We start from the raw sequence: 24759 nt of genomic DNA, 5'->3' as shown, positions 1-24759 counted from the left end.
AGTAAATGAAAACTACATACAGATTCCTGGGTGAACGAATACATTCTTGAATGAAATTAAATCTTAACTTTAATTCATTTTTTTCTGGAGGAAATGGAATATAAAAGTGGTTGCTATAGTCAACTAACATTTATTAAGTATGTAGTGCTGTGTATTATGCTGCTTCCTATTTAGTGGTTTTTGTTAACTAGGTGATGGGATGATTTGAAATCATATATACATAGTTACTTTTCCTGCCATTATCATTATTATTGATTATTTAATAATTTTTACAAATCATAGTCTAGCTACAATAATTGATTAAAAGAACAAACTGACATTTAGAGACTGTGATGTCAGAAAAGACATTACATTCCTGGAGTTAAAATGAAAAACAAATCTTTAAGGAAACAAAGTAGAAAAAGATGTTACCAGAGAATGTATTAATTAGTCAATATTTTAAATGTTATAGTGATTTTTTAAAAATATTTCAAAAAATTTTTCAATTACTGTTGGCATACAATGTTATATTAGTTTCAGGTGTACAACATAGTAATTAGACATATATATATGCAACTTATGACGTGATCACCCTGATAAATCAAGTACCCATCTGACACCACACATAATTATTACAATATTATTAACTATATTCCTTATTCTATACTTTACATCCCCATGACTATTTTGTAACTACTAATTTGTACTTCTAAATCCCTTCCACTTTTTCACCCATCCCCCAACTCTGCTCTCATCTAGCAACCATCAAAATGTTCTCTGTGTATACAAGTTTGTTTCCGTATGGTGATGTTTTTATTGGTTGTATATTTATAATAAACATGAGGTACTTTGTTTTAAAATACAGTATATCAACTCAGCCATGCTTTCACATTTTAGTAACTGTATGTTGAATTGCAGTATTTTGACTTTTTAAAATTTCAAAATAGTCTTTAATAATGTCTTAAATTTTTCAGTCCATGAAACCGAAAAATAATTGAAATTTTAAAAAGTGTCAGTATTGACTCTAAATTTACAAAAATGTAGTTGTAAGTACAAATCGATAATTTTGAAAGAGAAGTAGTTAACCAGGTAAGTTTAAACACACACACAAAATGATTTATGGCCATTTTTTAAAATAATGACAGTCTTCGTTTTAAGCTACAATGTAAAGTGCTTTATTCAGAGATTATGTATTGTGGCAGAAGCTAAAACTGCCTTTTTTCTAACAGTGCCAGAATACAGCCTTTTTTTCTTTTTGCACTAACAAGACTGCTTTACCACCACAGCCCACTCTAAGTAATTAAATCAATCCTTTGTACTTACCGTATTCTCCTCTAGTGACGGTACTAGATCTGATTATATGCTTCATGCATATTCAAAGTACCGCACTGACAGCTCTTTAATGAGCTCTTACTTAATCAGTAGGAACAATGTTCATCTTGTTCTTTTTTCCCTCATGCATTAGAGCTAGGAACAGTTGGGAAAAATGAAACATCCAGCATTCATTTGAAAAATATATTGTACTTTGAAAAGTGTCTAAGCTGAGGAAGTTGCATTCTGCCCTTTAAAAGTCTGATGGACAAATTGGATTACTAGTATTGGATTAAATAACAAATGGTTAGAGGAGAAATGAGAAAAGCTCACTGTGATCACAGGCTTTAATATTTTTTGTTACTTATAAAGCTAAAGGGGTCTTTAACCAGTTATTAAAGTCAGGATTAATTTGTAATGGTTCAACTTACTGGCTTTTAAAAGCTTTTTAAATTTAAAAAATTTTAAATCCCTAAAAACAATAGTGTAATGATGTATTAGAAGAAAATTTAATTTTTTTATTACTAGGCTAAGTATAGATTTCCATCATTGTGTACGATCTCAAATAAGGAGTTAGCCATACATAAAAATCAATTATTGATTTAACCTCAAATATGTTTTTCAGTTAATTTTTATAATCTATGTAGCAATGTGTAATGTATCTTTAAATATTTTATTGTTAGGCTTATTTCCTTTTGAAACATGAGACTTTTGTATTATTAGTTATTTCCTAACAATTAGGGGAGGGGGATCTTTTATTCTTACCTAGAAATCATAGGCATGAGTTAAACTGAAAATAACACAGTACCACATCAATATTGCTATTGTCAAGGAAGCAGTTTTCCATTGAAGAAAATGATGCTAATTTAAGAGTAGGCTAGTTGCTTCTAGTAGTGCCTGAAAGCCTCAATTATACGTTAAGTTAAGCTCAAAATAAAGTTTTAATATACCTATATTTTTAGAAGCTACTTAAGTTATGAACGTAAGAATTAAGTCTTTAATCAGAAAATAAAATATCATAAAAACTGCACCTATTAATATTGCACACATGTGTGATTTCACTGATCAAAAAGGCCTTCACCAGGGTACAATTGGCCTTTTTCCAAATTGCAAGCTTTTTCTCAGCTTTTTCTTTTTACTCTTTCTTCTTTTGTTGCTACCCAGGGATTTGTTCCTATCGCAGCCTATATCACATGACCAGTGTCAAGACATCACATGGTCCAAAGTGAATACACAACCAGCTACCCTAAAAGAGATTAAAATACTGTAAAACAATAAAGACTTTTGTTCATACTCTAAAAGAATCTATCCTAAGTCTGGCTTCATACTATAAAGTTTTAACAGCATTTAAAGAAGGCACATATCCTCATTCTTCTCCATAATAATGAACAGCAGATATCTATTTTACAGGAATGCTCTGAAGTACATGTTTAATCTTTTGCACACAGATCAGCTCTTTATACTCTTATTTTCATTCTACAATTTTCTTTAAATTTTTATTAATGGGGAAATAGTTAAATAAATTATGGTATGTCCATAATTTATGCATGTATTGAAAAGAATGAAGTAGATCTTTGAACAGCATGACAAAAGCAAATCACAGGGCAGTACATAATATGATCTCACGTTAAAGAAAAGAAACCTGTTTGTGTAGATGAAGTATATACATGTATGATAGACATAGCTATCTTTGTGATCTGGAAGGAGATATACTAAACTTTAATAGTACTTCTGGAGAAAGGAGGTGGAGTGGAGAATTGGGGAGGGTGGGATTGGTAAAAGAGGACTTGACTTTATTCAGTTATACCTTTGTATTGTTTGAATTTTTTAAATGGACTGGTAATGTGTTTGAAAGTTAAAATATCTTGCTTAAAAAGAAAATAAAACTTAGGGAATTAGCTTGGATACTGAGTCTTAGCTGGGATATTTAAATTTTTATTGGATATTTAAGTTAACCTTAGGAATCTATAAATAATGGCCTAGCAAAACAATAAACCAATTATGGTTGAAATTAAAAAGAAAAAAATCAAAAAATTGTAAATTCGACTAGGTACAATTTGAAGAAAGTAGAAGAAAATGGGGAATTAATATTTTTCTTGAGTATGATCATGGCCTACTTCTACATGAATAATACTAGATATGCCCTATATATTATAATCCTTAATACAAGAGCCTTTAAGGGGTGGGGTAATAGATGATGGAATGGATATTAGAGAAAGTGAATTTTAAATGTTCAGTCAGTAAATTTATCATCTAAAATTTTAGATCATCTGTACTCAAATGTTTTCTGATATACTGAACATTAAAGATAGCTATAGGCATTTTTTGTAGCCTGGTCATTTACAATCGACTTAAAATAATGTGCAAGTGTTCACCCTATTATGGATGATGAGCTCCAGAATGCTGTATATGCACATTTATCTTTATTTTATATTGGGGGTGGGAAATAAGAAATAAAAAAAAAAAATCAAGTCGTTACAAGTAGAAGCTTTCACAAAATCTCTGGACTTCTCTGATCTTCCTGCTAGTCTTGTAATTCTCATAATGATTTAAATTTTTTTTTATCATGACCATATGTCTGTCAGCGCCATAAGTTCCTCATTGAAACATAACAACATATCAGCCTCTGGGGAGGATTTAAAAGTTGGAACACTTTTTTTTACTGTACTTAGTGTTAGTATGATCTGTAGATATATTCAGGGAGACTGAAATATACATGCTGAATAATACCAGCTTTAGAAGACTGGCTTATGAATTTTTAAATATTGATTTCTTTTTTCAGGCCTTGGACTTTAATCTTATGTTATAAACAGTTTAATTTGTACTATCAGGTTAGCTAAAATGTTTCATGTTAAAAAAAAAAAAGACTTGTGTTAAATTATTTGCTTATAAATGTCATATAATAAGAAATTACTTCCTGTATTATAGGAAGGAACACAGAAGAGGAAGAAGCAATGATGCAGGAATGGTTTATGTTAGTTAATAAGAAAAATGCTTTAATAAGGAGAATGAACCAGCTCTCTCTCCTGTAAGTACTCATGACTGCTTGTTTTTCCTACAACATTGATGAATGTTAGGTTTTCTGTCATTGCCTTCTTTGAGGTTAAATACTTACTAGGCTTAATTTTTTTTCTTTCCTTAGAGATTACAGTATATTTTATATAAAAATTTAAAAAAATAGTGAAAACCAATTTTCATCTGAACAGTAAGAATTTTAAGATAGAGTGATAGATACTGAAAAAAAAACCCAATGTGTTTATTATACAGAAACTCAATGAATATAAGCAATTTTTGAAATAAAGAAATAAAGCACTGTGCACAAAAAGGTGGTTATTAGTAAAGGTTAGAGGAGAGAGAAATAAAATTGAAATTTAACATCAAATTTTAAGTTAAAAATTAAAATAACTCTTAAAAGTATCTTTTTATTCTATAGATGATGTTACCTTAAATTTTGGGATAAAAGATTAATAATGACTTAAACAGAAGTGTGTTTATGATTGTGGGGATTACAGTAAGATGGAGACTAGACCAAACGTAAGCATTCTTAGTCCTTAGCATTTAGTATAAGACTTAAAGCCTGTTCCTTTTTGCTCACTAGCAAAGATTTTATATTATGCCACCTAGTGTGAGAAGGAGTAGGCTTACATGTTTTATTTTAGTGAAAACATCTATTTTTGTCATTTCTGTCATGCTTGAACTTGATAAAAGTTATGAAGGAGCACAAAAAATAACTAATCCTGCATTTTTAATTGTCTGTATATTAAAGTTGCACTGATAGTACTTTCATGTTTCTTGTATTCTTTTCACATGGAGTTGTAGACAAAGAGTATTTATTGTGAACTATGAAAAAAAAACCTATTTTACAAAATAGCCATTATACTGGGCACTTAATACAAGAAGCATTGAAGAATGAGACTACTTATCCGCAGATTAAAATATACCTCTGCGCAATTCAAAATTGAAGGAGAAAAATTATAGCACTAGTAAATATTCAACCTGAGGAAGGTTTTAGGTTTGTGTATCATTTGTTTGGAGTAGCTTAAAGTTAAAGAGAAAAGTCAGTTATGAGTTCTAAAATCAATGTAACCTAAAGGTTCTTTTAAGTGTTTAATGATTTAGTAATTAGCATATTGATGAACTTTTGTAACTTGCCTAGGGAAAAAGAACATGATTTAGAACGAAGGTATGAGCTGCTGAATCGGGAATTGCGGGCAATGCTAGCCATTGAAGGTAAGAAATGTTCTGGTGAAATGAGGTATGTGAGGTGTCAATTGTCAGAAGTTTAAAGAGTATAATACACTTCTGGTCTCGCTAGGTGTGGTCTGACTAGGGACCTACAGGATTTGCAAATAAATGCTTTAGAGTCAAAAACCATGAGTCATAAAACAACCTAAGGAGGACCTTAATTCAGATAGATAATCATTATGCTTGCTATTAAACTCAAAATTGTCTTAACTTTTATCAGTAAGCTTCAATTTCAATAAAATGGGGAATATAAAGAGTTAAATGATTTAATCACATTTTACTATATGCAATTTAAAGTTGTTTCCACTGGGGAGGTTTGAGAAAGATTTATCATTTTGATTTTTCCATTCAGACTCTAAATTTTACCTTAATATTTAATTGATGTCAACACTGAAATATGTTACTGTCCAGTCTACTATAGTTAAGATTCCAACTCCTGTTAAGTGATTATTCAGACAAAGATTGACATAAGAGATAAATGGAACACTTTCAAACTTTTCATAAAGCTTTTAAATGAATTATGTAGTAATCTTAAGCATGGTTCATAATATCAGTAAACATCAGCTAGCTTAACTATGGTATTTACTATATATAATTATTATATTTTAAATTCCTAGGTGTTTTAGGCTGCTATTCTCCTACTTCTTAGTTGAAAATGTCTTACAGTTAAAGATATCTGCTTAAAGCTAATCCTTTGGGCTCTGTAAAATGGACCTTTTGTCTAATCAATGCAAATTGATTTTCCTATTCTATATTGACCTCTTAACCCATTGACCGCCCATGGTAATTTCCTTCTTCACCTGATAAGGTACCTGATCCATAATAAGTCAATTCTAATTAGTTCGGAAACTAGAAATTTAAGTTTGTAAAGGGAAAGACAAATGAAACCATATATTTTAAAAATATTGTAATTAGGTAAAATATATGCTATTTATCTAAGTAGTATCGCATATATTTATAGTTTTATTTTTAATTACTTTTATATCCATAATTTCATTTGATAAATATAACTGACTACATTTGTATACCCTTATTTAGAAATCAGATTTAAAAGGTTTCAGATAGCTAATTTCCTTCAATTGGCTAGATAAATGTATCAAATTATACTATTGATAATGACTATTAATTTTGTCAAAATTATTTATGAAGTTCTGTGAAACTTGCCATTGAAATAAAATGTACAAGCATACTAAGTGATATTTTTCCTCTTGATATATAATTTTTATCATCGTGGTATAGTTTTTAAAAGACATTTGAAAGCTACATAGTTGAAAAGTATGTACAGCAAATACTATTTATATGGTGTATATGTATGTATGTGTAATATAAAACGAGTGTATATATAGTACGTATAATATATAACTCATTATACAGTTTATTCTTTATAAATTCATTTTACATTACACTCAATACAGAGTATTTAAAAAGTTTTTTACCCACTCTCTCATGTATAGTAAATTAAATCATCCTTAAAATACAGCTCGATACACAATACAGTTGACTTTTAAGGCAGATATTGCTTTTATACCTAAACTAGTATCATTACCAAATACTGTCTTAAAAGGAGGGCCATGATACATATAAAAGATCCCAGTTTCATCAGCAGTCCTATCTCTATTTAACAGACCTACGATCTTAAATAATCTAACATTTTATCTGCCTCCTCTTGTATATACAGAAGACCAGTAGAAAGTCATATTTTTTCAAACTTCTGTTTTATTTTTTGCGTAATTTCATTGTCCCATATGTGGTTGTGCCTTAAATCTCTCAGCCAGTTTCTGTTGCTGGTTGAGGGAAAAAAGAGATGTGAAGAAATAAGCAGCCTGTTGATTACAAATAAAGACACTTTCTTAGAGAGAGGCCTGTCCCACTAGCCGGGGCAGTACGAAGGCTGGCCTGTCCTGGAGAGCCACTGCCGATAGTGATAATCAGTCCTGTGAAGACACTGTCCTCTGAGCCAACCCTTAGAATGGACACACATGCAATTCAGTAGCCTTTTGGAGTGTTAAAACACCATAGATAAACACACATACAGGCAACACTAGTTGGTTTTGTTTTGCTTTCCTTTGTTTTAAAGTTCATTTCTTTGTTCTTTCTCTTCTCTTTAGTAGCCATAAGATGGTTTTCGTACAAATAAACTAAAATCTTTTCAAATAAATCTGCTGCTGAAACCATTCACCAAAAGCACAGAATATTATTAAGCTATAGCACACTGAAAGAAATATTAACAGCTTGGTTTGAGAGCAAAATATATATATATATATATATATATTCAGTATATTCATTCTTCTGAGGCTCCATAATCACTTTGGCCTCTTTTTTTACCTTTTTTCCCTGAGGCCTTTTTTACAGCAGGAGTTTCACTCTACTGAGCTAAGTTATAGGATCCCTTAAGCTAACAAACATCTTTAAAATACTTTTCTTATAGTTTTTGTTGTTGTTGTTGTTGTTGTTGTTGTTCCAGATTATTTAATGCCCCCTCAGGAAAGATAAATTCATTTCTGCACACATAGGGGTGGGCTTTTGGAAAGTGGTGTGTTCATTTTCTGCACAAGAAATGGATCTTCTCTAGGATTTTGTACATCTTGATTTATTCTTGGCTTAGAGTTTGAAGTGGGTGCTCTTCTAAAGGGATTTATGCATAGGTTCACTATTTTTGTAGTTATGGTTTATATGATAAGCTTTTTATATTTAAAATCAATATGTAATCCTGTGGAGGAGCTTATCCCCTAAAACCCTATTTGTAAATCTATTTTAGCTTTGTTACACAGCACAGCCACAGTCTTCCATAGATTGATTAGGTACAGCGGTAGAATCCTATCAAATGGCCTGCTCTGATGATGATGCAAACTCTTTCAGGATTGCTAGTTGACTGGAACTAAAGATAAGACTTGACTGCAATCCCCCAATGTGCTCTTTACAAAACTAGTGTTAATTTTCATCAAAGTGCCAAGCTTATTTATAGTGGCAAGGTAGGTTTACTACAAGAACTTTAGGTTCTTTCTATTAAAGTATTTATAGGTATTTCTTTTGCCTTTTTTCCAAGGTAATTATCAACTTCAGCAAATAAACTGAATCGGAGAATGAATAATTGGCCCTATATATAAAAAAGAGTTTTTTAAATTAACAAAACAGCTCAGTGCAGATGGACATAAACAGAATCTCTTTATTTCAACACTTTGGCTCAAATGCAGCATCAAAACTTAATCCTATTTGTTGCTAGAGGATATGGCCTTTGTAGCAAAAATACACTGGAATCTTTAAATTAATCAGAGCCCACATTGTAGTTTGTCCAAGCCAAAGTCAGTGCATCTAGCTAGCTGTGACTAGAGTTATAGGTCAGTAATCCTTTCTTAAAATGCATAACAGGTAACATAAACTTACACGCAGATTTTTAAAACACGGCATCATTATATATAGGTGAAGCTATTTAAAAGAGGATTAAAATAATTTTAAATGCAAACTTGAATATACGAATGTGAATCTTGATCAATTTTAAAGGTATTATTAAATTTTATTTAAACATTAAAATAGTACTTAATTTCCCAAATTAGCATTCAAATATGTGTGTATGTGTATAAATTTACTCCCATGAGAAAGCAAATAAAGTAAAAGTAGTTGTTAATGTAATATGTGTACTCACTGCACGTTAGCTATTTCTCCTACAGTTGACTAATATTTTTGTAGATAGGTATTAATGTTGTAATAACAGATTTAATATGATAAATTCTACACATTTATGCTGGAATATTTTAAATTCTAATGTTAGTTAAATCTGACTGAAATGAAAATTATCTAAATATTAATAACTTTAAAATGTTTTTGTTACAGTTATGGGAAATTGAGCTAGGAAAAGTTATGATTTTTAAAAAATTATTCAATACTTCAGGGCTTAAAAAAATAAAAGTTTCCTCTCTTATCCATATTGTTAAAGTCTTATTTTGTAAAAATTAGAGAAGTCTTGATATTTCTAATTATTAATTGAAACCTTAAAAGTCACTGGTCAAGTGAAGAGATGGAATAATTTAATTAAGAAAAGTGTCCGTTGTTACAATTTATTTTTTTCTTGATTTAAAAAAATTTGTAATTTTCAACTTCATTATACTATTTAACTGTATGGTGGAGAAAATTTCCCAGCTATAAAGCTCTTATCAAAATGTTTTGGAAATAAAGAATTAAAAATTACACCTAGGAAGACCAGGTACTGTAGGCGTTAAAAATAAATAAATAAATAAAGAATTATAAATTAAAGCTTATAATCAGAATGATTTGAGGTCAGGATGGAAAAGTTAACATTCATCAAAACTAGTAATCTTAATAATTATAAAATTTAGTTACAAATCTTTTACAAATTCAGCAGGTTTTTCTTTGAGTTAATATTTCTAGAACTACAGTTACCTGAAATTAGACTAGATGACCTTTAAGATCTTTCTAAACTGGAGAGGTCTATTGATATATCTGCTGTATAGAATGAGACTGATTAAGAACAAGAACCAGATTAGAAAATTGTCCTCCAGCATTCTTGAAACTCAGCTGCATTTAAATACAAAGAATAAAATTATGATAGATAGGGCTTTTCTTCAGTTTTGCTCTTTATTATTTTTAAAATTCTTATATTTAGGAAAAAACTTTCCATAGTAATAGTTTCTTTACTCCTCTCCATGCTATAGAATTTCATTTCTTTTTTTATATGACTGCAATGTGACCATTTATTTGTGTGATGTTTTGTATCAAATGGATAATTAATATATGGTATGTTTCATATATATATATATATGTATTTGAGCTTATAATGAAAGGAATAGTGACAAAATTGAATAAACCATTCTAGCTTCTTGCTGCTATTCTAACCTTTATTGCATGATGATACATCTAATTTTTAATTTGTAAATACAAGACAGAATTCCCTCTAGCACCATTTGCTTTCATAAAGCTGCTGAGCAGTTTGCTGTCTTGAATAAATTTTGCTTTGGAGGGGGTCGGGGGGGATTTGAACCAGCACATTCTTGTGTGGTTTGTGAAGATTCACATGGTAACCAGCGGTGTGCATTGTTAGGTTTATCTGAATAAGCACCAGCCATGTGAGTTTTAACATGATTGCCCAGGGCAATGGAGAGAGAAGAGAGAAACCCGAAAGGATTGCAGTCCTCTCTGTTTTTTGGAAAGTGCATTTGCTGGGGGAAGGGGCTGCATGAGTCAGTGGCCATGCTTTTTTTTTTTAAGCTGGTGTCCTGTTTCCCTCTAGGTCCTCATTTGTTCTGCTATCTGCCTCATCATCTACTTCTTCTTTTCATTGTTTACCTTCCTAATGAGGGAGGCGGGGTAGACTGGGGGTTGATTGACAGCTACAAGCCCTTACAGTCTGGCCAGAGAGCAGTTGGCTTTGGTTTCAAAAGTGCTTTAAATGTTCGATTAGGTCCTGTTTTTATTAAACCAAACTGCTGCTCATCTTAAGGAAATTATCAGACTAGCAAAGATTAGGAAATTTTTATTGGTATTTAAAACCGTCAAAAAACTGCTCCTACCCATGGAAAGAGCACTGCCCATCGGATTTTCCAACCTTTAACATGGGATTTCAAAAAGAAGTATGGAATTTTTCCTTTGCAAAAGTGCTTTGATTTGAAACTACCCAGCAAACCTCTCCAAAAGAAAACTGGCTGTGATGCGATCGAGAGCTGCAGTGTAATATTGCAGAGCAAATTTATTTTTTACTTCAAAGAAAAATGCTAATTAGCCGATTCACTACTTTTAAAGTTATTGTGAAGCATATGGCGCCCAGTGTGAGATACATCCAACTGCTAAAATAGAGCGAAGAGGAAATTAGCGAAGAATGGGCTGTATGGGGTGAGCATGGGGGTGGGGGGAAAGGATAGGTTCTCAGGCAGATTCTCTAGCCTTTTCAGAATGATTTTATCGCCCCTCTCTGCTTCCCGCCTCCTCATTTACCCACATCCCCCACCACCCAAGCCTCGGCCGACCTGTTCTAGGCCTCCAGCCCTCCCTCCCCCACTTTGGCTGAAATCAGGTGCGCACCTCCGGCTGGCCAATGATTCACACCTGGACTCTTTTGCAGGTTCCAGCCCAGCCGTAGCCATGTCCATCTGCAGAAAATATTTAGAAAGCAGGGTTTTAGGGGTAAAATCCTTACCGTGACAGCCAAACTCCCCACAAAACACTCTGTATAATATGGTTTACGGAGAAGTACAAGGAAACTGGTAAAGGTGGGAAGGGGGGCCAGGGTATGCCAAGGCCTTGCAGGTGGATAACAAGCCTCCCATCCTGTGCAGACTGGCAGAAGACTGAGGCCCAGAAGCGACGCGAGCAACTGCTGCTGGATGAGCTGGTGGCCCTGGTGAACAAGCGCGATGCGCTCGTCAGGGACCTGGACGCGCAGGAAAAGCAGTAAGTGGGCAGTGGGGTCGGGGTCGAGGCTCTGCTGCCTGCTGCGGGGCCGAGAAGTTTGCGGAAACTTCAGTCGAGGGGTATCGGGTGGGCAGGCGCAGCCTCCCGCTGGCCCCGAATGCCCATTCCCGCTGGGGCTTGGAATGCGGGGCGAGCGGGGAGTGCTGCTCTGCCCTCCACGAAGAAAAATTATTTTGTTTCCTGTTTGACTTACAGGGCTGAAGAAGAAGATGAGCATTTGGAACGAACTCTGGAGCAAAACAAAGGCAAGATGGCCAAGAAAGAAGAGAAATGTGTTCTTCAATAGTAGCCGGACCAGAATCTTTCCCAACATTTTAGTCTTGGGTCCCCAGACCGGAAAAAGACTCGTTGTTAATTTAAAACTTTTAACATTTTGTTTGGCTGGAGTGTACTTCTTTACCACCACTACCTTTTTCTTCCCTCCTTTCCAGATAATAGACGGAACTCCAAAATAGTTTTGCTTAAGGTTTTTTTAAATCATTTCCTTGAAACCATGTGAAATAGATTTACACAGACACCCTGTGAGTGATTCGTATTAGGAGTGTTCAAGAAACTGTTCAAAGGAGAAAGAAAAGAAAACCCTTCCGTCATTATTTCCCCTCATTTTTTGATGGGAAGAAATTTGAAAACATTTTTTTGTTGTTAATAGCATAATGATGGTGGGAGGGGGGTAAGAGGGAGATAAGAAAAATGTCATGAATGCTTTTTTTTCTCAGTCCTGCCATATGTAACACTGACTCTGTTACCTAAATTTTATAGTTAGATCATATTCAATCTACTTATTAAACTATGTTCTATTTACTAGTGGGATTTTCTGCAGTTGTTTTGCATTTCACTGTAAAGATAATAGAGTTCCTCTCCTCTGCTTTCCTCAGAGGATGGCCCTTTAACATAGCCGGAGAGACAAGTCCTGTGATTTGAAGGTGAGCTATGAGGATGAGACTAATTGACATGCATCAGTTTACAAAGACAGTCTTATCTTCTGAGAATGCGCCATCTTTTTCTCTGGATAATTATTTATTACATCTAGCTTGGTTCCTACATTTTGTTGGGTCTCAACATTGGCTCAAGAATGCTGTTAATATTTATTCTGTATTGATAAAACTTTGTCTCGCCACTATGAGTAAATCCCTCAATTAATATTTTCTTCTCTAGCATAGCACTGTCATTTTTGTGTGTGTGAAAATGGTTATCTGTTTATTTATTACAATACTGAGGTCATATATAAATTTTCAATAAAAGCAGAAACTTTCTTACCTTAAATACTCTATTTCCTTGCAGTGAAAACTTGACACTGATTTGAGAAGTTTGTGTATCCATAAGGCTTTTCATGTGGAAAAAATGGTCCTCTTGAATACTGGGCAGGATACTGGGCTGTATTAGGAGCTAAGTTCACACCATCCCAGAGGGGCCCTGCTGACACACGAATAAGAATTGAAAAGCAATTAGTCATATTTTCTTAAGCAGTGTAAACTATCATCTTTTATAAAGGGTCATCTCTGTGAAAGACTTGAGGAAATTTGTGATTCCACAGCACTGAAAAAATGCTATTATCTTGATGAATTTTCGACGTTATTTTCAGTTGTTATAATTTAGTACTCATATGGGGAACTATGACTTGATAGCTGGCTGAAGTGAGAGAAAGGGTCGTTGGGATGGGGGAAGAGGGTAAGTGCGTGCAGGTGTGTATGAGATGAGGGAAAGGGAACTTTTAACAAGTTCTAGGCAACAGAAAGAAACGCGATTTTGACAGTTTCCATACTCTACAGAGGTGTCGGAAACAAAGAAATCTCGTTCAACAAGTCTGGGGAGAGAAAACAGTCCACTAGCATTTATACTTTTGCCTAGATCACACATATATACACACATTCATATATGTACATATACACAAAATATTTATACATACACAAATTCCTTTCGAAAGTATGCAGCCGCCTACAATTGCCAGTCTTTCAAAATGATAATAAAAACTTGCTAAGATAGAATTTCTTCACCTTAAAGATTTTAAGAAGTTACTGAAAAGTTATCGGAACTCAATGAAATAGGGAATTTGCCCTCTTTATTTGAGCAGGAGAGCAGAGCGAGCGGCCGCTCTCTGGGGGAAGCTCTCAGAAGCCCGCCCTAAGCCCGGGGAACCCGGCAGACGGAAACCGCCAGCCCGGAGCAGCCTGGGGTTTGGGCGGCCAGCATAACCCACCCCACTGACGCTGGATTTGGGGAACCTTCCCTCCCAAGGAGTCTCACAGAGAGGCGGCTCCCCTAAACCGCTCCCGACCTGCCCAGCCCCAGATTTGCGGCCCCTCCGGCCCCAGGCCAGAGCCTCGCGTGATTTCCATTTGGGCTGCTCTGTGGCGCCCGGACGCCCCGCAGCGGCCGCGGAGCGCGGACCCCGGGACTCGCTGGGTCAGGCCCGCGGCGGGGGCGCCGCGTCCGGATTTCGTCGCGTTTCGCCTAGGGGCTGCCTCTCGAGCGCAGGCGCGAGCCCAGCGTGCGGAAAGGCCGGGAATCCGAAAGCCCGCGCTGCGGAAAAAAAAGCTGTGGGCGCGGGGGTCGCCGAGGAGGAGGAGCGTTGGCAGCGGACTGGTTTGGGCACTGCCCACGGGCCGGTGCAGAATTTCCGCCCCTGGCCAGCATCCCACGGCCTTGGAGCCAAACCCCTCCCCTTGTCCCAAGTGTCCTACAGAGTGGCCTGGCCTCGAGGTCACCTGGATGCTACGTTCGGGTCCCGGGTCCCAGCTCCCACGGTCTCTCCCCAGCCCGACGGGCCACGGGCTGGGTCGACTTGCCCTCCCCCGGCGATGCCCCCTCTTCCCCATTGCTGGAATGGTCGCCGCTTCTGGCCCAGCGTCTCCCACCTGGACATTTGCCTAGCGGCGGCCTCTTCAATCCTCTAAGCTGCGTACAAGAAACTTTCATCTCAGTCTCTCTTTCTCTCTCCACTCCCCTCCCTCTCCCCTCTCCTCTCTTTTTCTTCTCTTAATCCCGGGGTTTTATGGGTTGAGCATTAAGAAAATTCGCTTGCATTTTGGGATTAGATAAATATTCTCATGGGGGGTCGTGTTATTTGATACCTCCCAACTTCCCTGAGACCGTGACAGCATCTGGAACCGAGAGAAGGGCTCCCGCGTGGCGGGCCCTGGGGACCGCCTGAACACATTCCAGCGCTCAGCCGCCCCACCTCGCTACGCCGGACCTCGGCCCCGCGCTGCAGCTGCAGGCGTAACAGTGCGCTGAAGAAGCAAAAGAGCGAGAGTCGGCGGGCCTGGGACAGGTTACGAACCTCGAACCCGGAGGGCTAACCCAGGACAACAGCGCGCAGGCCCGCGCTGCGGCAGCGCTGGGCTAGGGACGCAGGCGCTGCCAAAGCGCACCCCAGGAAGCCCGCATTCACTTCTCCCCCCAAAACTAGAGTGCTCCAGTCCGCGCCTTTCCCCAAAAGTGAACAAGGGGGTGTATTTCGTTTGTTTTTGTTTTTGTTTTTTTTTCTTTAAATCTCTACACCATCTCCGGGGGCTCCGAGCCGAGGGCCTCGCAAGCTACTCCCTGCCGGGGCCTGCGCGAGCCTAAGGTGTGTCTCCGCCCGGGTCAGCGCTGTGCTCTGCGCAGTTTCTTTTCTTATTAAAGCTTCCCCATCACCACCCATGTTTTTCCTTTTCTCTCGTTTTTTTAAATTGTTTTTTTTTTTTTTTTTTAGCTCTGTGTCTTTCTCTCCCTTTTATGAATGGGTCGCGGTGTCTTTGTTCTGGAGAGAAGCGTCCGTGTCGCTGACTTTTGTGAACCAGAGAAGGATCTTGTAAAACCTCCTTTTCTCCTTCATACTCCCCCACTCTCACCCCTCCTCCATGGCCCCTTTGATTAGATGTTCCCTCATTGTCCCCCCACCCCCCAAAAAATGTAATTTCGTTGGTCCGGCGGCCACTTTCTTTGAACATTAGCTCGCTTTCAGCTCCAACTTCAATTAGAAGGAGTTGATTTTGAGAGATCAACAAAAGAACCGACCAAAGCCTTATTAAAGGTCCTAAGAAGATCTCCCGGGTCCTTTGAGAAGCAGTTAAGGAAACAGTGTGCCCTCCATCATATTCTGTTACCGTATTTTATTCGGACTCCAAAGGAAAGTGTCGCTTGGAGGAGGGGGAAGCACTTTGAAGAGCGGCGGCCGCGGCCCCTTTTCACTCAGCGGGCTCCCCTTTCCTTCTCCTCCTCTTCGCCCAGCGCCCTGTCTGCTCTCGGTGCCCGACCCTGCGGCCGAGGCAGCGCCGGCGCTCCACGCCACGATACGCTCAGCGGCTGCCTAACTCGCCCTCACACCTTACTCCATCCAGTCCAAACTTTTCACTCCGCCCGTAAGGGTGAAAGGGAGGGGGGGATTAAGAAAAAAGCGGTAGGAATTCCTCGAAAGGCAGTAAAGTCGTTCCTAATATTCAGGAGGAGGTACCATTTAAAAGAATTGCTTTGCTCAGGGTTTGGGTGAAAACATGTTTTTTGCGCTTCGGAAGGTTCCCCCAGGTAGACCTGTTTGAGAAGTTTTTCGGCTGGGTAATGGGCTTCACCAGTACGAACGATCCGGGGAAGTCGCCTCTGGGAGGCTCCCGCGGCATGTGGGAAGGAAAATGAAGGCAAGGGTCTGTGGCAACATTTTCCACCGGACTGCCCGTGGTAGAAGGAGACCGGAAAGGAGGCAGAGACGGTGTGAAAGAGAAAGTTTTCTATCAAAAATCTTCCGATTCAGAAGTAGAGTGTGTGGAAGGGGGAGGGGACCCTGAGCACCGACATTTCAGAAGAAGGGTTTATGATTTGCGAACACCCTTCGTGGGGACTAGGAACCCTCGGAGACGCCGAGGAGCAGGTAAGTGGCGGGCCTCCCCTGCGGGTGCTATTCCCGGCCCGCGGGACTTTTGAGGCGCCGAATAGGGGTCTGCGCACCCAGAGCTGCCTCCGCGCTTGGCAGAATAGCCTGTGCGGGCACGAGCCGCCTGCGGCGTCCGTCTGCAGGTAACGGCGCGGTGGAAGACGCTGGGGCCCGCGGCGCCGCGCGAGGGGCCGGGGGCCAGCTCTCCTCTAGCCCGTGGCATCGGAGTCCTCGCGCCCACAACCCGGCTGCCGAGCCGGGTGACGCGCGAGAGAGCGAAGGAACCGGTTCTCCAGCACCTCGCCTCCTTTCTACCACTCCCTCTGGGGCGCTGAAAGGGCGAGAGAAGGGCGGGGGCCTCAGGGCGGCCTGGGGACCGGCGTCGTCCTCCGCCGCTGGTGCTCGGGCTCTGTGCACGCCTTCCTAGCCTGGCTCTGCATCGCGTTTGCTAGCTAAGCCCCAGAGTTAGCGCGCAACCGGGGCGGGGCGGGCGGAGAGGGAGGGGTGCAGGGGGCGGGGGCGCGCGGAGGTAACCCCCGGCTCGGGCTGCCATTGCCCGGCTCCCTGTCACTCAGCCCGCGCGGGGCCCGGGATTGGCAGCCCAGCCCCGTTACGCACTCACCTCGCGTTCACATACCCGGGGAGGGCAGTAGAAAGGTGATCAATCTTCATCAGGCTACATTTCCAATCACCTAAACAACCGAGCAAGACAAGCCACTCCGACAAGGTAAATCGCTTGATTTATTTAGTTTGCAAAGTGCCTCTGCAGGACTTCCCCAGCCCCCCACCGCCTCCCCGTTGTACCAGGAGTGCAGCGACAACCGCGAGCGGCCTCCCAACTCTGCCCCTCTCTCCCCCACACTCCCCCCCTGCGGCCCCTCGGTTTGGTCCTGGGCGAGGTAGTGACTCGGGAGCTTGTAGGGTTTTGCAAACAAAGTGTCTGCAATAAAGTGAAACCTGGAGGGACACGCACAAAGCCAGTGGAAAGAAAGACGGGAGGGGGGAAGTTGGGGAAAGAAAGAAATCCAGGGGTCCTAGACAACCGCCAGCCCGGCGGGTAATTCCTGTGCGGCTCTGTTTTGCAGGTTGGCTGCCCCGCGGGTTGGTGAGGGCGCGAGGTAGATGGTGACCGGCCCTGGCAGCTGAGGGCAGGTAAGGAGAAAGCCGCGGGCCGCCCGGGACTCTGGGAACGCGCCGGGTGCTCTTGCCTCCCCCTCCTCAGACCGGTCCCCACTTCCCGGGTCCTGGCACGTGGGCGGGGCTGGGGAGCGACCTGGCTCCCCCTCCGGGTGCGCGGAGGACCCCAGGGCTCCGCTCTACGGCCCCGCGCCCCGCCTCCTCCGAAGTAACCGAGCTGAAGTTCTAAGTTTGAAGAAACTCTTTGAAACTCACGCTGCAGCCTAGCAGAGTCGCCGCGGCCCAAGAGCCCCGGCTGTTTCCCTTTCGTCCCCTTCCCTGCACGCTGGGTTCTCCCAGTCAAGGCCATGGGTCCTGAAGGATAGGAGCGGAAGGCGTCTTGAGCTCTAACTTCTCTCCCTGAAATCTCTAACCCGGGTCCCAGGCCTGCGTTTAGTTCCCGCGAAGCGGGGTGAAGCGACAGGTACTCTGGAGCCCCAGTCCCACTCCCCTAGCACCACTTCCTAACCCTTGAGAGTAGCGACTCAGGTTCGGGGCAACTGGGGAAGGGAGGTTTCTACCTTCCAGCCCAAGTCAGCGCGAGAGACGCCGCCGAGGCCTAGTTCTGTCCTGGGGTCACGAGTTCAGCTAGTAGGATACGCAGGGAGCGCATGGGACCTGCTGGACTCAGGCCTTCCAAATCCGCGAGACCCTTTTGGGAGCTGGTTGAGTCACCTTTCAGCCCCCGCTGGGACCCCATTGCCCGCAACCAGGACCTGGCATAAAAAAGGATCTGCTTTTGCGTTGGCGGAGAAGGGCCTGCGGCCCTGTCGAGGTGCGGATAACCTGGGGCCGCGACTTAAAACCGACACCGCCACCGTGGCCCCTTCTGAGTCTTCTGCCCGCCTCTGGGGCACCTGGGCCTGTAACTTCGGTTGATGTGTGGTGGGATTCCGGGTGAACAATCTTTCAGCGGCGGGGCACAAAGAAGTCAACTGGAGGGGTGGCTGTGGGCTATGTGGGTCTGGGACCCAGCTCTGGAGACCTTTGAAGAAACGTGCTCTCCTAAGTGGGCAATGCATCCTGGAGAGGCCCGGGTGCTGCTACCTCACCTTGGCTCTCAGGAATCTCTACCTTTCTTCCTGCTTTCAAAAACATTTGAAACAAAACGGAACAACACCTCATGCTCTGGACAGCCTGCCTGGGCACCGAGTTGGACGTTTGCTGGTGCAATATGCGGCCGGGTCCCACCGGACCAGAATCTTGCCTGCACTTGGGACCTTGCATACTCCGCGGTTCAGGCTCTGACCTTCCCAGTGTGTCCCTGATTTTAACCTCTCACTCCTAGCGATGCCCTACGAGTGTCTTTGACCCCTTCCAAGCCCGAAAAGAGGCGATGACAATCCAGAAAAGCTTTCTTTTTGAGGAAGCCTTGGTCTTTGGACCAAGGCCTTGTAGAGCCTAGCTGGCCTCCTGCGCAGTACATAGCCTGTGTTCTCTCCACATCCTGTGGCTCCTTGCCTCCGGCAAGACCTGGAAGCCGAGATGGCTCCGAATGACTGTTTCCTTGTGTCTCTTGTCTTCCTAGGCTGGGCCCCCAGACTCAACCGAGCTTGAAGAACTGTGCGGTGGGAGCCCCGCACTGAGCCCGGCCCCCTGGATCCGTCGGGGCGCCTCCACCCGGCTGTTAGCATGATGTCTTACCTCAAACAACCCCCCTATGGCATGAACGGGCTGGGCCTGGCCGGGCCCGCCATGGATCTACTGCACCCCTCCGTGGGCTATCCAGGTGAGCACCGGCCTCTACAAGTCTTGGGCACCCCAGCCTCAGGTCTGAGCACACGCTTTGTCAGAGAGCAGGCCCAGGGAGCTGGCTGAGGGAGCCGGTTGCCTAGTCTCCTTACAACACCAGGCACACTGCAAGCTCACAAGGCAGAGTTGTAGGTGGGTGAGGTGGGCCTGAGAGGCAAAAACAAGCAACTATGCACCCTTGGGCCCAGATACACCAGCCACTGTCTGCTGGTGGCCACACCGCCAGCATAGGGATTCGTTTCCCATAGGTGGCTTTTTTGGTATGTGCATGTGTGAATCTCTTCCTTTCCCCCCAACATTGATGAGGAACCTAGACACTCACCATGCCCTGACAGGAAATGCCTAGCTTACCCTATTTGAAGAGAGTGGTTGAGCTAAGGAGGGGAATTCTACCTCTCTAATTAAATTGTCCTCAGGACCAGTGTCTGCACTGACTTTTGCATTGCTGATGTGAAGGGCTTGAGCTGAATCCTGGCTTTCTTTTCTATTTCCCACTCCTTCATTCCCATTTATTCCGTGGGAAAGTGTTTAGCAGGTGGCCGTTTATGCTCACCCCTGCCCCACCCTCCAGCCAAGGGTGTGTGTGTGTGTGTGTGTGTGTGTGTGTGTGTGTGTGTGTGTGTGTGTGTGAAAGGAGTATGATTTCTCTTCCTTTCTTAACTTCCGAGACTCAGGGAAGGAGGCAGCCCTGCGGTCTTGGAGATTCTGGTTCCCAGTCGCACACATGCACTTTCTCCCACCTGTGGCCTCTCTAGTTCGGCCTCCCCGGGGAGTTTCTTTTGATCCGAGCTCGGCTTTCTTTTGCGACGGTTTGGCTCAGGGCCCGCCAGGGGCCTATCCGCGTTCTCTAGCGCAGGTCCTCATGGCCACCGTTGACCCAAAGTGCCCCCGTATGTCCCCTCAGCCACCCCGCGGAAGCAGCGGCGGGAGCGCACCACCTTTACGCGCTCCCAGCTGGACGTACTCGAGGCACTCTTCGCTAAGACTCGCTACCCTGACATCTTCATGCGCGAGGAGGTGGCGCTCAAGATCAACCTGCCAGAGTCCAGAGTCCAGGTGCGCGCGCCTGGAGCTCCAGGGTCAGGAATAAGGGCGCTCGGGCTGGTGGGAGAAATTCTGGGAAGGGTGGTCTGTGTGAGGGCGGGCTTACAGACTGGGCAGCCCCTCCCAGACTCCTTTAGCTCTGGGCCCGGGCTTAGAAGAGGAGACAGAATTAAAGGAACTAGCTTAGAGCCCTGGATTTGGCCCTTGCTCGTGGGGCACCTTCAGTATCGCAGGCCCTTTTTAGGATTGAGGGGGGACAAGCGAGGCTCCCGAATGTAAAGTGCCTTAAAGGCCCGGCACTTGCCCATGCTCCTTCGGCCGTCCCAGAACTTGGCAATTTCCTTCGGAGTCCTGAATTCTGCCTCCACTCTTGCCTTGTATCCCGGGGAATCCTGGAAATGGAGGAGTGGAGCTTGGCCGAAGCGTGGTGCCCTGTCTGGGAGTGCGTTCCATGCGTGGCGCCAGTTTAATTAGTCGCTTCCTGTACCCGGAGAGGATGCCGATTGCAAAACCGGGCTACCGGCTTTGCCGTTTCTGTTTTTACCATGAAAGAGCCCCGAAAGTACTGTTTGGATTATAACTCAGAACTCTCCTCAAGGGTCTTTTATCTCTCCTTCTTTTCTCGGAGGCTCGAGAAAGAACCAGGAATGCAAAGCCAAGTATGGAGCCTTCCAAGAGGAGTGAGAACTTTATGATTGTCCTGTTTGGTTCCCACGTGGAGCCAAGAAGCCTAGAGAAATTCTGCCCAGGCTTCCTTCCCTAGGCCTCCAAATACTGCCTCTGTTCAGCCTGCCGGCCTTGCTTCTGCTCCCACCCAAATTTTTGTTCTGCCCAGGACCGGGCCTCCAGGGGCCGACTGGCTCTGGCCTCAGACTTAGTGACTGTACAGCACTCCACAGCCTGCTGTGTCTCCGCTGTTTGTTGAGCCCAGCCGTAGAAAATAGGGCCTCTAAACACACACGGGACCGCTGGGGAGCAGTCACCAGCAGCAGTTTAGTGATGGCTGAACTTCTGGCTGGACAGATGCAAATGTTCCTCCCTAGAGCAGAGTTGCGCTGGGAGTGGGAAGGTGCACATCCATATTTGATAAAGGAGGGTCTTTGAGAAGAAGGATGAGGAGGGCGGAGGATCTGGGCATGCTAGGGCAGGGTCTAGCCGGGCGGAGACGAGGAGGGGCAGAGGCCTCGGCAGGAGTTGGGATGCGAGATCTTAGGAGGGGCGGTGGGTCCAAGGGCCGGGGGAGTAGCAAACTCTACTCGCCTCTTGACACGGTCTCCCCTATGCGATTCGCTGCAGGTCTGGTTCAAGAACCGCCGCGCCAAATGCCGCCAGCAGCAGCAGAGCGGGAGCGGAACCAAGAGCCGCCCAGCCAAGAAGAAGTCGTCCCCGGTGCGGGAGAGCTCTGGCTCGGAAAGCAGCGGTCAGTTCACACCGCCCGCTGTGTCCAGCTCCGCCTCGTCCTCTAGTTCGGCTTCCAGCGCTTCTGCTAATCCAGCGGCTGCAAGTGCTGCAGGCCTGGGTGGGAACCCGGCGGTGGCAGTGCCGTCGTCGTTGAGTACACCCGCTGCCTCATCGATCTGGAGTCCAGCCTCCATCTCTCCCGGCTCAGCGCCGGCGTCAGTGTCGGTGCCCGAGCCATTGGCCGCGCCTAGCAACGCATCATGTATGCAGCGCTCTGTAGCCGCAGGCGCGGCCTCGGCTGCAGCCTCTTACCCCATGTCCTACGGCCAGGGTAGCAGCTACGGCCAGGGCTACCCCACGCCCTCTTCTTCCTACTTTGGCGGCGTGGACTGCAGCTCATACCTAGCGCCCATGCACTCGCACCACCACCCGCACCAGCTGAGCCCTATGGCACCCTCCTCCATGGCGGGCCACCATCACCACCACCCGCACGCGCACCACCCGTTGACCCAGTCCTCAGGCCACCACCACCACCACCATCACCACCACCATCAGGGCTATGGCAGCTCCGGGCTTGCTTTCAACTCTGCCGACTGCTTGGATTACAAAGAACCTGGCGCCGCTGCAGCTTCCTCTGCTTGGAAGCTCAACTTCAACTCGCCCGACTGTCTGGACTATAAGGACCAAGCCTCATGGAGGTTCCAGGTATTGTGAACCCAAGCGTGTGAGAGGAAGAGAAACGCAACTACCTGCGCCCTCCGTGGTCCCCGTCCTGTTGCTGCTGCTGATGCACCGCCCGCCTTTGCCTCGGCTTCTCTGGACCTATTTTCATGCCCCTTAAAGATGCCCATTGTCTGCACTGCCGCCCTTATCTTTGTGCCACTTGCTTGGGGGCGGGGGGTGCGTGTGCAAACCTGCCCACCCCCTGGATGAGGGAACTGGTGCTTCGGCTTGGCCCACAAGTTCTATTACGGGAGAGTTGTGTGCTCTCCTCCTCAACCCCTCACGAATTCCTAAGTAATCCTCTTCCAGTCTTCCTGGACAGTTACGCACTTGCAGCCTTCGGAGGCTCTTCGCTCTGACTCGCCGTTTGAGCCCTACACTTTTATTTATTCTTTCTGGACATCGGAGTCACTAACTGGCATGTGTCTGCCCACTGGAGTGCACCCACACTCTACTTCCAAGCAACCACTAAGTGCAGACTGCCGCCCCTTCATCTGCCCCCGGCCCCACTCCCCGCCTGCAGACCAGAGCTTCCCCGAGTCTCCTCCTCCCCAGCCGGATGCGCTGGGGCAGGGCCGGAGAGGGAGGAGCGCTTCTCTAGCCTCTCACGCTCAGCCCCGCCCTGCGTAGAACTGGCTCAAGCTTCCGCCTCGGCGGGAATGCTGTACATAGTCGGGTCCGTTCCAGGGACCTCTTACACTTTTTAGTTGCTGTTGGTTGAACTGAGCATATCTCGTCTTAGCGCCCAGGAAATAGAACCTAAGATATATACAGCATATATATATATACACACACATATATATAAAAAAAAGCAAAAATATTTTCCCTCGGTCCCCCGGCCTTTCTTCCTCAAACGATGGCTCTTTTTCAGTTGTTGCAAAGCTCTCCTGCCCCCTCATACCCTTTTCCTCTGTGTATTTATTAAAGAGAACCGTTTGGTTCCAGGAAGCTGGGCGCAGAGGATTGGAGGGTCCGGGAGGGCCGAGGAAACAGCCAAGCCAGGGTACAGGGAAGGGAGCTAGGCTGGGCTGGGGCGCAGGACTGAGTCCTTCACTAGGTCTAAGCACAGGGTCGCAGTTCCGTTTTAGAGACCAAAAACAAAAAGAAAGAAAAATAAAAATACAGTATTATAGAAAAACAAACCCAAGCCCCAAACCTCAGTTCCCACTCCTCTGTCAGCTTCTCTCTTTAAGCAGCAACCCTGTTTTGTCTAGTGAATTCTTAGTGCACCTTCATTCTAAATCTGCGGAGAGCCCGCGCCTGTGTATCAATTTTGGCTTTGGCCGTTTCGTCCAGTAGGTGGGAAGGTAATTTGTAAATTTGATTTGTCCGATGTGAAGATCACAAATTACTTGTTGAAATGTAAGGCAGCCCCCCTCCTACCCCTTTATCCACATTATTTCCCGAAAATAAATGCAAATTAATGAACGGCTTGTCAGTGTGGCTCTTATGATTACAGCCCCAGGTCCCAGTCTGGAGTGGGGTGGCGGTGGGGGGCTAAAAGGAGGGAAACTCCTGTGTTAATAACTCACTTGTTAATAATGACCTGTGTGAACCTGGAGGCCAAAGGATAGGATGGGAGGACGTGGCACGAAAAGTCCCCAGAAACGCTCTTTTAGGGAGTGTCCTCTCCACCCGGTCAGCCTGGCCTCTTCCCCCAGGCGTTTTGACCTCGCATCTCCTCTCGCCATCCTGGACAGAGACAGGTGTCAGTACTCAATTCCCGGAGCAATTCCTTTCTATTCAGAGAAAGGAGGCTGGCACTGATTTCTTCACCCTAATTACTTGCACCAGAAAGAAGAGGGGGAGGGGAAGAGGGTCGGGAGGCGGGAAAGGATAGCTCTATAATGCTCTCA

The 24759-nt window shown here is 44.0% G+C and overlaps 2 protein-coding genes and 1 long non-coding RNA gene across 12 annotated transcripts in view; 2 read left to right on the top strand and 1 right to left on the bottom strand.

Moving 5' to 3' along the window:
- EHBP1 (EH domain binding protein 1) overlaps window positions 1-13221 on the top strand; it is a 322192-nt gene extending 308971 nt beyond the window's left edge. For 8 of the 10 annotated variants that reach the window (XM_023525560.1, XM_023525558.1, XM_023525556.1 and 5 more), the window contains 4 exons: window positions 4219-4318; window positions 5447-5520; window positions 11823-11937; window positions 12154-13115. In XM_023525560.1, the coding sequence (XP_023381328.1) occupies window positions 4219-4318; window positions 5447-5520; window positions 11823-11937; window positions 12154-12244 (380 nt within the window). In that variant the 3' untranslated portion in view covers window positions 12245-13115. Of the gene's footprint in view, window positions 1-4218; window positions 4319-5446; window positions 5521-11822; window positions 11938-12153 lie in introns of all 10 variants that reach the window. The other 2 variants (XM_011384344.2, XM_011384346.2) reach the window with 1 other exon arrangement.
- Window positions 10745-15152, bottom strand: LOC105308392. The gene is made up of 4 exons (XR_897298.1): window positions 15030-15152; window positions 13216-13374; window positions 12761-12868; window positions 10745-12187 (listed from the first exon to the last, which is right to left on the bottom strand). It is a non-coding gene; the product is annotated as an uncharacterized LOC105308392 (long non-coding RNA).
- A 2250-nt stretch (window positions 15153-17402) lies between these two features.
- OTX1 (orthodenticle homeobox 1) lies at window positions 17403-24331 on the top strand. The gene is made up of 5 exons (XM_011384342.2): window positions 17403-17534; window positions 17893-17959; window positions 19512-19712; window positions 20640-20791; window positions 22076-24331. Exons 3-5 carry the CDS (start codon window positions 19616-19618, stop codon window positions 22892-22894), a joined length of 1068 nt encoding a protein of 355 aa, XP_011382644.1. The 5' UTR covers window positions 17403-17534; window positions 17893-17959; window positions 19512-19615; the 3' UTR covers window positions 22895-24331.
- The last annotated feature ends 428 nt before the right edge of the window (window positions 24332-24759 follow it).

Source organism: Pteropus vampyrus, unplaced genomic scaffold (assembly GCF_000151845.1).
Source record: "Pteropus vampyrus isolate Shadow unplaced genomic scaffold, Pvam_2.0 Scaffold571, whole genome shotgun sequence".
NCBI classification, from domain to species: Eukaryota; Metazoa; Chordata; class Mammalia; order Chiroptera; family Pteropodidae; genus Pteropus; species Pteropus vampyrus.
Note: the sequence above shows the minus strand (reverse complement) of the source record. Positions and strands in the feature narration are given on the sequence as shown.